The sequence below is a fragment of the Bombyx mandarina genome, chromosome 17 (genome assembly GCF_030267445.1).
Source record: "Bombyx mandarina strain Sakado chromosome 17, ASM3026744v2".
NCBI lineage: Eukaryota > Metazoa > Arthropoda > Insecta > Lepidoptera > Bombycidae > Bombyx > Bombyx mandarina.
The window spans coordinates 5,535,353-5,548,167 of NC_143223.1; the positions used below are offsets into that span (position 1 = coordinate 5,535,353).

Consider the following 12,815-nt stretch of genomic DNA (forward strand, 5'->3'; position numbering starts at 1 on the left):
ATGAAGTCTTTTTTTAAGTTACATTAATGTTTACCTTTGATATACTTTGATTACTGATGATACTTTGATTTACTGGTGGCAGGACCTCTTGTGAGTCCGCGCGGGTAGGTGTCACCGCCCTGCCTATTTCTGCAAGCAGTAATGCGTTTCGGCTTGAAGGGTGGGGCAGCCGTTTTAACTATACTGAGACCTTAGAACTTATATCTTAAGGTGGGTGGGTCATTTATGTTGTAGATGTATATGGGCTCCAGTAACCAATTAGCACCAGGTGGGCTGTGAGATCGTCCACCCATCGAAGAAAAAAAATATACGAGTAATTTTAATTTTTCATTTTAATGAATCGTATTCTCTCTTAATCTAATTTATCCTATCCATGACCTTTCAGTCCGTTTCTGCTACGACGCCATTTTATATTTCAATTTGAAGTATAGCCATTATTAAGGCGAACGGTGGTATTATTTCGTTATGCCTATGAACTCTAATCAACAATATCCAAAGATAATTTCAAGAGTTGATCTGCCACACTGACCCGGAAAAAAAAAGATCGTGCAGAAAAAAATGCTGTTTGTTGATTGAAACTAAAACAAGATAAAATTTTGTGATAAAGTGAGAATTGTTTTACTGGTGGTAGGATCTCTTGTGAGTCCGCACGGGTAGGTACCACCACCCTCCCTATTTCTGACTGAAAGCAGTAATGCGTTTCGGTTTGAAGGGTGGGGCAGCCGTTGTAACTATACTTGAGACCTTTGAACTAATAGCTCAAGGTGGGTGGCGCATTTACGTCGTAGATGTGTCTATGGGCTCCAGTAACCACTTAACACCAGGTGGGCTGGGAGCTCGTCCACCCACATAAGCGATAAAAAAAAATTGTTTACTATAGGTCCTTACTTATGTTTATACAAAGCATCTTACAAATGTAATGCGATTGCTGTAATTCATATACACAGGCACAGGAACAGGCACGAGCCGGGACTTTGCCGCTGTGACGTATAAATAAATCCGCACGACCGATCGGCGATCGTAAATTTCACGATCAAAATGCAAAATGGCTTAATTGGACTGTGGCCTTTCGATCTAGGTCAAACGGTTCAGAACAAAATATCGGATTTTATTCAATGCACTTTTTTTTTCGTTTTAACCGTGCCTCAAAGCAAAAACTTCAACGTCCTATAACAAAAAAAAATTACTGGAATAGTTAGGGAATTACAAGTATAAATCGAAATACCGTAAAATCTCAAGGATGAGATTCATTTTAAGTAGGCATTACATCTCCTCTTTTCTTATATTACTGAAATATTGAAATAAACTATTTCCAAAAAAAAGTGCGTTTTAAACAGAACGTTTGAAATGGAACAAAAAATATACCTAAATGTGTAATTATTTCGGTACTTTAGCACCTACTGGAGGTCCTGAAGGTGTGGAATGTAAATCAAGTGGTGCAACATCCCTCCGTGTTTCTTGGAGTCCGCCAGCCTTGGATTCTCGTGGCGGTCTGATCACCCATTACACTGTACAATACACGAGGAGAGATACTGATCCTATGCTGCTTACCCAAGATGCTTATCTTCGTGTGCAGGTTATATCGTTTCATTGATTTTTTTTCTAAATTCATACGGAGTCACAAAAACATCCTTCGATACCTACAATTGAAGGACGTTTTGATAGAAGCTATATAGTTTTTAGCATAAATGTATTATGTTAAAAATTAGTTCAATCAAATTACTGTCTCTATAACGCACACACGCCAAAATAAGACAAAAAATCTAAATAAAACAATCGCTAATAATTTCTATTACAGACATATTTCAAAGATATTTAACGACTAAATTAGTTTGTAGAGTGGGAAAAGCTTTACACTATATAATTAGGTCTTAGATCACATGTCTCAAGGTGAGTGGTGGTATTAACGTTGTGATGTCTATGGACTTCGGTAATCCTTAAATGCTAGGTAAACTGTAAGCTTTTTTAACTGTTTAAGCAATAAATAATAAAAATAGCGTCTATGTAATAATACAAATTATCCTAAAAGTTGAAGTATCGGGCACTTGGTTGTTCAACCCATAAAATCTACAAGTCCACAAAATATCTTGTGTTTCTGTAATCGAAACTCTCTGGGTAACAGGGTGAAGAAGCGACCATATCTCGATTAACGCCATACGCTGAATACGAAATAAGAATTAGAGCTCACACTGCAGCCGGCGATGGACCACTCTCAACACCTCAAGTCTGCAGAACTGATGAGGATGGTAATTCTGTTGGCAACTTAGATAATTTTAGTACAAAAGAGTTTGTTAAAATCTTGATACTCTAAGAATAGCAAGTAGCACTTCTTTGTTTATTTTCAGTCCCAAGTGCACCAGGAGGAATAAAGCTGATCGCTTTGGGCGAACGTTCCCTAAGAGCGTCTTGGCTTCCACCACCAGAACCAAACGGAAAACTAACCCATTACACTTTATTTGTTAAAGACTTATCAGGGTAAGTAAAGATGGATAATTTATACCGCAAATCATTTTGGGTTTTGTTTACTGTATTTAGCATACTATATATTTTATTAGATCTCACGAACCAAATTTGACAAAAGTGAATGCGTGTGCGGAAAGCGAAGGCAGTTCCGGTGAATGTATGAAATCTTTGCGGGGATTAAGACCGAGTAGAACCTACGAAGCTTGGGTACGAGCAGCTACTGTTGCCGGAGACGGACCTCCTTCGGCTGCTGTAGCTTGTCAAACTAACGCTTTAGGTATGATCATACGAAGGGTAAATAACAAAAACAACCTCTTTGTAATTTTTTTATTACCTTGTAAGTTTTAATTGCAGCGCCGGCTCGTATTTCTTCATTCGGTGGTATAGCTATAGGAACCGCGGGTGGTTCTTTGTCTTTAAGATGTGTTGTGGGCGGTGCTCCACCACCGGCTAAGCGGTGGCTCAGAGGTGGTAGTCCCACCCATCCCAGACCACCATTTCATCTCGATGGCGATGCTTTATTGATAAGAGGTAAGAATTAAAAAACTTTATGTCGCAAATCAGTATTCCATATACAGAAACCATCATATATCAATTTTTTTTTATGATGCAGGTCTAGAGCTATCACATGCCGACAATTACACGTGCGTTGCTGAGAATCCTCACGGCTCTGATTCAGTAACTTGGAAGGTTATTGTGTTACGTCCACCTGCACCTCCTGGGCTCATGTTATTAGAGGCCAGATCGAGAGAATTAGAACTAGACTTAAGGCCGGCACAGAGAGCACAAGGGCATGCAGTAGCAAAGGTTTTTACTATACATTGGAGACTAGCGTCGCTCGAGGTAATATTCAACGTAGTTTTTATTAAGATACGTGATAGTTATCAAGAATTAGTTGTGAGAGTTATGTATTGATCTTTTTCGATTAAATTGATTTTTATGCTCAAAAATCTACTGATATAATCTTTCAGGGTGAGTGGCGAACTCAATCCGCCACTCCAGGTCCGATAATACTGACCGGACTACGTTGTGGATCAGCATATAGAGTGTACGGGTCAGCCGGTGGTGCTCCTGGTTCTGAGCTCACTGTTCGTACATCTGGAGGTCCGCCTATAGCTCCTCCGGACGCTAGATGGATAAGAGCTAATGCAACTCACGCTAGGTTCGATACTAGTATTTGGGGAGATGGGGGGTGTGGACCAGTTGCTCTTAAGTTAGAGTGGGCAGGATCTGGCTTAGCCGGAGCTAGAGATGTCCCTGTGGGAGGTGAAGTTATATTAGGCGGTAAGTTAAAACAACCATCTTATAACAATTAAAAATATAACTTTATTGACCTTTTAAAATTTCCAATATTTGCTAATGCTATAAATAGCATCAGTTTTATTATATTCTTTATGTGTAGGAAGGTTAGTTATTTACTTGTTTGTTTTAATATAATTTGTAATGAAAATATGTTAGGCCGTCACAAAAACCAGTGAATCACTCGTAGGTTTATCCCCCGGTGCAAGATATCGTCTTGCAGCCAGAGCTTCTAACGAGGCGGGTTGGACCCGTGAAGTTTATGAATTTACAACAACACTCTCAGAAGGAGGATTTGCCGAGGAAGTCGATGCTCCATTCCCAGCTACCGCGGGAGAATTAGCACTGCTTCTGGCACTATGCGCCGCCCTGTCTTTGGCTGCCTTAACTATATTAGCTATATTATTAAGGAGAAAAAGGTAAGTTATGATTTTTTTATAATATGTAGTTCTTTGGAGTTCAGTTTATAGAGTTTTATATTTGCATTATTATATCATATCAGTAATTATCGCGATTGATACAATATTATAGGAGGGAATATTAATAGGAGATAGGAGGGAATATTTAAATCTCCTATTAATAGATTTAAATTAATATTCCCTATTAAATTATATCTCCTATTAGTAGGAGATTTAAATTATTAGAGCCAAGTTGCAAATTGAAGAGATTCCAATCAGCTGTTTTAAGTTTTTAGGTATTTTAATAGCTATCTAATAATATACATTAGCTAAAAATATAAAACTAAGATTAAAAATAGATTTGAAAAAATTAAAATTTAAAATGGCGATCAAAAATTAAAATTAACACTTAAATAAAATTTAATTTTAAGCCAAGTAAAAAAAAATATAAATTAAGAAAGATTATCTTAATTTTCCAATCACCAACTAAAGGACAATGATTGAGAACGATTTTAGGCGCTACTTTTCAATCTCAATTTAGAAAATGTCTCTAATGTATTCGAAAATTTTCCCTCAGAAGCAGACAATCAATCACATTTTATTTCTAAAATTTGGTTATGTTCACCAGACTGACTAAAAAAACAATTACTTTTTATATTTTTTTACGTTGGTAACATTTTGACGTGGCCATAAATCGATTCCGTCGATCCTTGTAGAAATCATTAAGCCGAGTGGTGAAAATATGAATGAAATAAAGGAAGGTCGTTAGCACTTGTAATCTGTAGATGACAAGCTGCTGACACAAGCGTTCTAACGACAATTGAACGCCTCCATCATCGACCCTTTTCACCCTTTACTGGAATCTGAAGTATTTATTCGACTTTTTATGAAGAAAATGTGACGTCAGCATTTTTAATTTTCAAACATTCGTTCAATCATTTCAAATTACCATATAAAGATTAATCTGGTTGTCGCTTGAAATAAATATCCCAACTTTTTTTATTTTTTTTTTATTGCTTAGGTGGGTGCACGAGCTCACAGCCCACCTGGTGTTAAGTGGTTACTGAAGCCCATAGACATCTACAACGTAAATGCGCCACCCACCTTGAGATATAAGTTCTAAGGTCTCAGTATAGTTACAACGGCTGCCCCGCCCTTCAAGCCGAAACGCATTACTGCTTCACGGCAGAAATAGGCAGGGGTGGTGGTACCCACTCGCGCGGACTCTCAAGAGATCCTACCACCAATAATTACGCAAATTATAATTTTGCGGGTTTGATTTTTATTACACAATGTTATTCCTTCACCGCGGAAGTCAATCGTGAACATTTGTTGAGTACGTATTTCATTAGAAAAATTGGTACCCCGCCTGCGATTCGAACACCGGTGCATCGCTCAACACGAATGCACCGGACGTCTTATCTCTTAGGCCACAACGACTTCAAAACCACCACTTAAACATAATAATGTCGTTCGAGTAAATTTTAATTTGACTGAACCAAAAAGTGAAATATATTTTTCATTTAAACTCCTTAAAAAAATTGATTAGATGGGTGGACGATCTCACGCCCCATCCGCTGTTAGGTAGTTACCGGAGCCCACAGACATCAACGACGTAAATGCCATCAGTCAACTTGAGACTTGTGCTCTAAGTGATTGTTTACCATCAGTTAGAGCGCTATAGTCGTTAAAAGTTTAATTAACAGTCGTTCCACTCTTTTTAGATATGATCTCGTTATAGATAAGAGTCAAGTCATAGTCAGACTTTTCGTTTCGTACCTAACAAAATACTGAAATTAATAATAATAGTATTTATAGTAGATTTTTTAATGTCTACACGTTTTATGTGTGTATTTTATGAGATATTTTTGTATTTATTTATACATATTATTGTATTTGTACTTTTTTATTTTTTTTATTATGTCCTTAGATTACGCAGACTTCTCCAATTTCCAAAACCAACCAAAGGTTGATAAGTACGCCCGTTTACTTATTCTATACATTATCGTTACTTTGGTGTACTTAATTTCAAGAAAGTCTATTATGATATTTGTATTGTGGATTTTTGTTAATGGTGATAGGACCTCTTGTAAGTCCGCACGGGTAGGTACCACCACCCTACCTATTTCTGTCGTGAAGCGATAATGCGTTTCCGTTTGAAGGGTGGGGCAGCCGTTGTAACTATACTGAGATCTTAGAACTCATATCTCAAAATGGGTGGCGGAATTCACGTCGTAGATGTCTATGAGCTCTAGTTACCACTAAACACCAGGTGGGCTGTGAGCTCGTCCACCCAATTAAGCAATAATAAAAAAATATTTGAAAATACAATTTCTATAATAAAGTCAATAGGGATTATTTATTCTCTCAGAATTATATGGTAGTGATTTCACTAAAAAAATACGCCGCATTTGTAAGTTGAGAGCTTATAAGAACGTAAAATGATTTGAAAGGTCGGATGGTGCGGCCGCGAGGGTATCCACAAGCGCTGAGAAGCCGAACTGCGGTACATACAAAGGGACACCACATCAAGCGCCAAAGCTACCCCCCGATCCACCAGGTAATGAAAACATTTTCTCCTCTATAGTATGTATACTAACATTATAAAGCTGAAGAGTTTGTTTGAACGCGCTAATCTCAGGAACTACTGGTCCGATTTGAAAAATTCTTTCAGTGTTAGATAGCCCATTTGTCGGGGAAGGCTAAATATAGGCTATGTAACATCACGCTGAGACTAATGCAAGCGGAGCACCAATAAAGAATGTTTCAGAATCGGTGTTTTAATCCCTTTTGAGAACTTCCACTGCGTTCGCTGCGGAAACGGTTAAAGTTTCGCTCAAGTAATGGATGAGAGTCTTTTCTGTATCTGTATCTGTCTAATGTATGAGAGTCCCTTTTGAAGTCAGTTAAAAAGCGTGATTTTGGTACCTTAAATAAATTTTTCACATTCTATTATTCAAAAATATTGTCACTTTCTACGTAAATGAAGAGGCGGGTAAAATTTTGCGTTATGCCAAAGTAACTATTCCACGCGGACGAAGTCGCGGGCAAAAGCTAGTTGCATTATAAATGTATCTACTTTTACATAAATTCGACCTCGTACACAAACCAATAAACAGAGTCTTGGATCGTCTAATGTTTAAAAAAATAGAAAACACTTTCAATGCACCGAAAGCAAGTCAAGTCTTACAAACAATTATCCCTAGTTAAATATGTATTAATGGCGTTCAATGGTGGGAAATTCGACCACAGTAACTGAAAAATAGAGATTTAAATTCATTGTATCATTTTCTCTTTTGTTTTAAATAATTCTTTCTTGTAGACGTAGGTAATTTTTTTTTTCGTTTTTTACTTCTTAACATTAAAGTTTGTTCATCAATTGCTATTATGGAAACAAAACAGAAAATTGATGTCTAAATGGTGAAGTAAAATGTACTGAGCATTTCGAATTTGCCTGTTAAAATGCAAATTACAAATAAAAATAACCGTGTTATGTGAAAAATGAACAAAAAGATTCGCTTAAAATAATTTTGGGATGATGGGAATAAATTTTTCGTTGGAAATATCGTGAAAAGCTTTTAGCGGCCCTCGGAGTTTTTCTCCCGGAAGAATCGAAATCTTTGATCTTAAGTCAATTGCTATGTTATACTACTGTAGTTGTAATATTGTTAAGTGTCAACACTTTTTGCTTTAAATTATCAAACTTGATGTTACGAAATTATGAACGATATTATTATAGTGTGTCATTTTTTGAACAAGCTTATTAAGATTCTTAAATTTTTTTTCGAAAATGAGTGAATTCGGAATGTATAGTCATTGTCACGATTAGGTCAAACTCTCAATTTTATTATTCAACGGTATACAGCAAAGTATTATGGTAGTATCTAGCCGTGAAGGCTTAAAAAACGCTCTACCATCAATCATTTATTTAAGACTTTCAAAAACACTCATAGTGCTTTGCTTTAAACATTTCTAGTACTTCCCTAATTAACCAATTAATGTTCTCTTTTTTTTATTGCCCTCGTAGACAGACGAGCATACGGCTCGCCTGATGGTGAGTGATTACCATCGCCCATGGACTTCAGCAATGCCAAGGGCAGAGCGAAGCCGCTGCCTACCGCAAAATGGAAATGGAATGTTCAAAATGGATTTAATTTTTATTCGCGTTTGTACAACAGATGTGTACGAAATAAGCCCTTATGCAACGTTTGCTGGAGGACCGGGTTCAACGGCGGGTGCGTCTCGCGCGTACACTTTGCAGCTGCGGGCGCTCGCTAGGCACGATGATGACGCGGCGCCACCACATCCTCCATGCTGCGACGGTAAATACCGAAAACAATCTAACCTAACCTAACCTAACCTAACACTCGTACTGTTATTAAAATCTCTACTAAGCTTCTTCTTTTTTTTCTAATGAAATACCGTACTCAACAATTAATGTCCGCGATTGACTTCCACGGTGAAGGAATAACATCGTGTAATAAAAATCAAATCCACAAAATTATAATTTGCGTAATTACTGGTGGTAGGACCTCTTGCGAGTCCGCACGGGATGAACTACATTTTTTTTGGTTAATTTCACTTTCGAACTCTAAATACCAATCGCTAAAAGTTAAGTCGAACGTAATTAACAAAATAAGTGATAACAACTAAGTTTGTTGAGGCGCTCATTTTTACTGTTCAAACTTTTTCATTCCTGAATAATATTTATATAGTCCTACCCGTAAAGACTGTCGTATTACACTTTCTTTAAATCATTATATAGCACATACTCTGCGATAACGTTACTTATACCAATTATGTAATTTTTCATGAGAAACCTTGGAAAATTCAACATCTTATTATATTAAATAATTCTTATATAGTTCTGCTAAACTATAGAAATAAAATAATTTCTAAACTACAACTTTAAACTTCATCACTATAAGTACACATCTCTCTCGTCTCACTAATAACGATTAAAAAATGTATTTTCTCATACTCAGTTCAGATTTAACAAAAATTACATAAGTGACTTTATAGCACCACTGTATGTGCGATATTTTGATTTTATGACAAAGAACAAAAAAAAAGTCTAAATTTTTAGGCAAGTGACAAACCAAAAGTAATCTTATTCTGTAAGTTAATATTAATTATGTTTTACAATTTCCTATTGTTCTACGATTACTAGGTTCTCTAATTTAATTTACAACTACATACTAATAATCTATATCGATTCTGGAATAATATGAATTAATTGATTTAAATAGAGGAAACCTGCGTGGACGCATGTGACGGCCAACGTAGACGCAGACGACGCAGGCACTACTGCCCTAATCACGGTAAAACCTGTGCTTTATATATGACATACACTTTCCCTACCAAAAAAAAAAATTCCCGTCTTTGATAAGTTAGTTCACTTTGTCTCGTATGTGAGTTCATTATCTGTATATTAATACGTGAAGCAAAAACTTTGTATCCTTTTTTACGAAAATTGCGCAGACGGAAGACTATGAAATTTTCCACACTTATAGAGAATATAGAGAAGAAGTGCACAATGCTAATTTTTAAATAATGCATAAAAGATACATTAAATCAATAAAGAAAACATTACACACACCACATACCATGTATTTGACGCACACACGCATGCATACTATTTATTTATTGTCAAACTTTTGTTCTTGACGTCTGTGATCAAATTGAGAATAGATTAAATATTGTTTGTCTTTAATATTACTGATCTATAGTGCAGTTTTGGCGAATACTATGATTATATTATCGAAATATAATAGTGTTTGACAATAGAACCATAATAATGTTTAAACTTATAATTTCAATTACTTATAGTCGAATCTCGACTACTGCGGGGCCACTAGTTAGAATAATTCGACGTGTTTACGTATTCATTCCAAACATAAAACGAAGACGACTGCGCACCAGATGACGAGGTGGATTGACGACATGCTGAAGGTCGCAGGTGTCCTCTGGAGGCGGACTGCGCACGACTGAGCTTAGTGGCGTACCTTGGGGAGGCCTATGTCCACCAGTGTACGTCAGTGGGCAGACGATGACTGGAAGAGAATTTATCTGTGCCTCGAGCAATGCTGACATAAATCTTGTAACGCATGTTTTTGAGCGTAATAATTATTAATAACAGTGATGTCGTTTTGAGGTCAATTATATACATAGTAAATCGCATTTTGGTCCTCACGATACAGGCTATGCCTAGTGTGGGGATCATTGGTTAATTTTATATTGTTGATGCCATCTACGTAATCTTTCAATTTGTTAAATATGTAAATAGTATGTCATGATTTAAGAGTTTATGTAGTAAATAAATAAATTATAATAATAATAACATCTGTCAGTACTCGCTATCAGCTGAACTAGCAGTGATAGGGTGGACTAGCGGCTATAGCAATTAATTAAAACGTAAATAATACTTGAAAACATTGTGTTTACTTGTATATGAGAAAATATAATACAGAATGACATCGCACATCAAAAGTAAAAGAACATAATACAAATTCAAATGCAGTGCATCATAGACAAGTATACGTGGACAGCATCACGACCTTCCAACACCTTTATACTTCGTCAGCATATATTGGCAGTTAAAAATATTAATTAAAAAATAGGCCAGGCTATTACACACTACACATTACCATGTTTTTAATTTTTTTTTAACAATCACGCCACGTTAACTAGTCCCGTTATAAGTTCGTAAAGAACTTGTGTTACAGGTACCAGATAACGGAAATAAATGTAAGGTTTTTATCATACACATACATATATTTAATATACATCCATAACCCTGGAAAATACATTTATATTTATCATACAAATATCTTCCCTTGGCGGGATTCGAACTCGCGACCCCCTTATGTAGTGACCATGTCACTTACCACTACACCAGACGGCCGTTAAGGCCAGGCTGTCACACATAATATCATACAATTAATCGAACTAGAGACCCCTTCTCGGTGCCTTTTCGTTTTAGTCTGGACAGTCATTTCATTCATGGACTTTGGACTTTAATGAGACTAATAAGAGTCCCTAATAATGATTCCCTGTTGATTCCATAGATTACTACTATTACTTTTATACTAACGGCCCAATTTTGGATTACTATAAGACAACGCTCTGAATATGTAGATCATGCCATGAATGTATTTTGTAAAAGTTAATGTTTTTTTTGCAGGTTGTTCTCAAGATTCTGGAAGTTGAAAATCTAACCAAAAACAAATTTTAGTGAACATATATTATCTAGTCACTGTAATTAGTATTTCGATTATACATACTACTATGTATACAAAAATTTGTACAATAATATTGTCTATTTATTATATGGAGTTTTAATTCTAAAATGCCCTACTGTAAGTCGTAAAAGTGATGAAAATGATAGCGTAGGCAGTGGCTTAGCTCTGCCCCTGGCATTGCTGACGTCAATGAGTGACGGTGACCACTTACCATCAGGTGGGCTGTATGCTCGTCTGCCTACTCGGGCAATAATAAAAAAAAACTTAGAAAAATTTAAGAGAATTGAAAAAAATCTTGTCGTTATATTATTATAGTGATTTTCTACACATTACAGTCTTTATATTATCTATCAGAACGAAATAAATCACAAGTAAATTCTACGTTAAGTAATTAATAAAACAATTTAAATATAAACATTTTTAGGGGACATCTAGCACGCTAAAACAATGAAATATGATAGTCTTTATCATAATTTTGGGGATAGGGATTGGTACAAAGATAATTAATTGATAGGAGATTACATACCCGGCTTTTGTCCGGGGAAGCCCAGAGAGAATCGGTCGGAAAGCAATCCGATTATCCTTCGTTTCTCGTTTAATCAAAGCTAATGCCTGATACAATTAACTAGTATAAGCTTTTTCAAATGATCACAAATGAATGAAACCGTTTGGAACATCAAATATGGGTATAATTCTAATCCTGATTTCAGATAAGTGTAACCATAATACATTTTACCTATGAAATTCTATTTATCCTTTCTTACTTACCTAAATTAAACCTAAAATAAAATTATAACCTTTTGAAGCGTTGTATGGCTGGCAATAAAATTTATACAAATGAATTTGTTAAAAAAAAGTTAAATTATTTTGTCTCAGTAAAATTTCCAATTCAATAATTTGTTTGATTGATTACTGTTTAATTTTCAGTACATTTGTATCGTTTTCATCAATAAAGACACGACAAAAATACGGGTAATAAGCGGCAAATTCGTAGGCAAAGACCTAATATAATATATGCAAGTAGATAGCTAGCTGCCCTGACGGAGATTAATGCTTGACCGCTAAGGGCGCTAAGGCTTGTCGTGGGTTACTGTGGGCGGTGGTAGCTTAATCAGAAAGCACCGAATCTATTGCGATTGATTTGTTAAGATGACAATACTTTTTTTATTGCTTATATGGGTGGACGAGCTTACAGCCCACCTGGTGTTAAGTGGTTACTGGAGCCCATTGACAGCTACGACGTAAATGTGCTACCCACCTTGAGATATCAGTTCTAAGGTCTCAGTATAGTTACAACGGCTGCCCCGCCCTTCAAGACTGGCTTTGGTTCAGTCTATTTTAACGAGGCTGAGCTACTTTGACTTTGATTATTTTTATTTTTTATAAGTTTTACTTCTACCGTGTGTGCACACGC

At 36.1% G+C, this 12,815-nt stretch overlaps 1 protein-coding gene and 1 long non-coding RNA gene across 2 annotated transcripts in view; one reads left to right on the forward strand and one right to left on the reverse strand.

Annotated features, from left to right (window-relative positions):
- LOC149501113 (uncharacterized) overlaps nt 1-11,068 on the reverse strand; it is a 271,222-nt gene extending 260,154 nt beyond the window's left edge. Inside the window, exon 1 of the long non-coding RNA XR_016324511.1 lies at nt 10,932-11,068. This is a non-coding gene — a long non-coding RNA (uncharacterized LOC149501113). The remainder of the gene's footprint in view (nt 1-10,931) is intronic.
- Nucleotides 1-11,488, forward strand: part of LOC114253227 (cell adhesion molecule Dscam2) — a 48,002-nt gene extending 36,514 nt beyond the window's left edge. The window contains exons 23-34 of the mRNA XM_089734393.1: nt 1,395-1,576; nt 2,123-2,246; nt 2,346-2,475; nt 2,556-2,740; nt 2,818-2,994; nt 3,077-3,306; nt 3,435-3,747; nt 3,953-4,181; nt 6,614-6,720; nt 8,339-8,482; nt 9,410-9,481; nt 11,344-11,488. Coding sequence (XP_089590519.1) covers nt 1,395-1,576; nt 2,123-2,246; nt 2,346-2,475; nt 2,556-2,740; nt 2,818-2,994; nt 3,077-3,306; nt 3,435-3,747; nt 3,953-4,181; nt 6,614-6,720; nt 8,339-8,482; nt 9,410-9,481; nt 11,344-11,369 — 1,919 coding nt within the window. The 3' untranslated portion in view covers nt 11,370-11,488. The remainder of the gene's footprint in view (nt 1-1,394; nt 1,577-2,122; nt 2,247-2,345; nt 2,476-2,555; nt 2,741-2,817; nt 2,995-3,076; nt 3,307-3,434; nt 3,748-3,952; nt 4,182-6,613; nt 6,721-8,338; nt 8,483-9,409; nt 9,482-11,343) is intronic.
- The last annotated feature ends 1,327 nt before the right edge of the window (nt 11,489-12,815 follow it).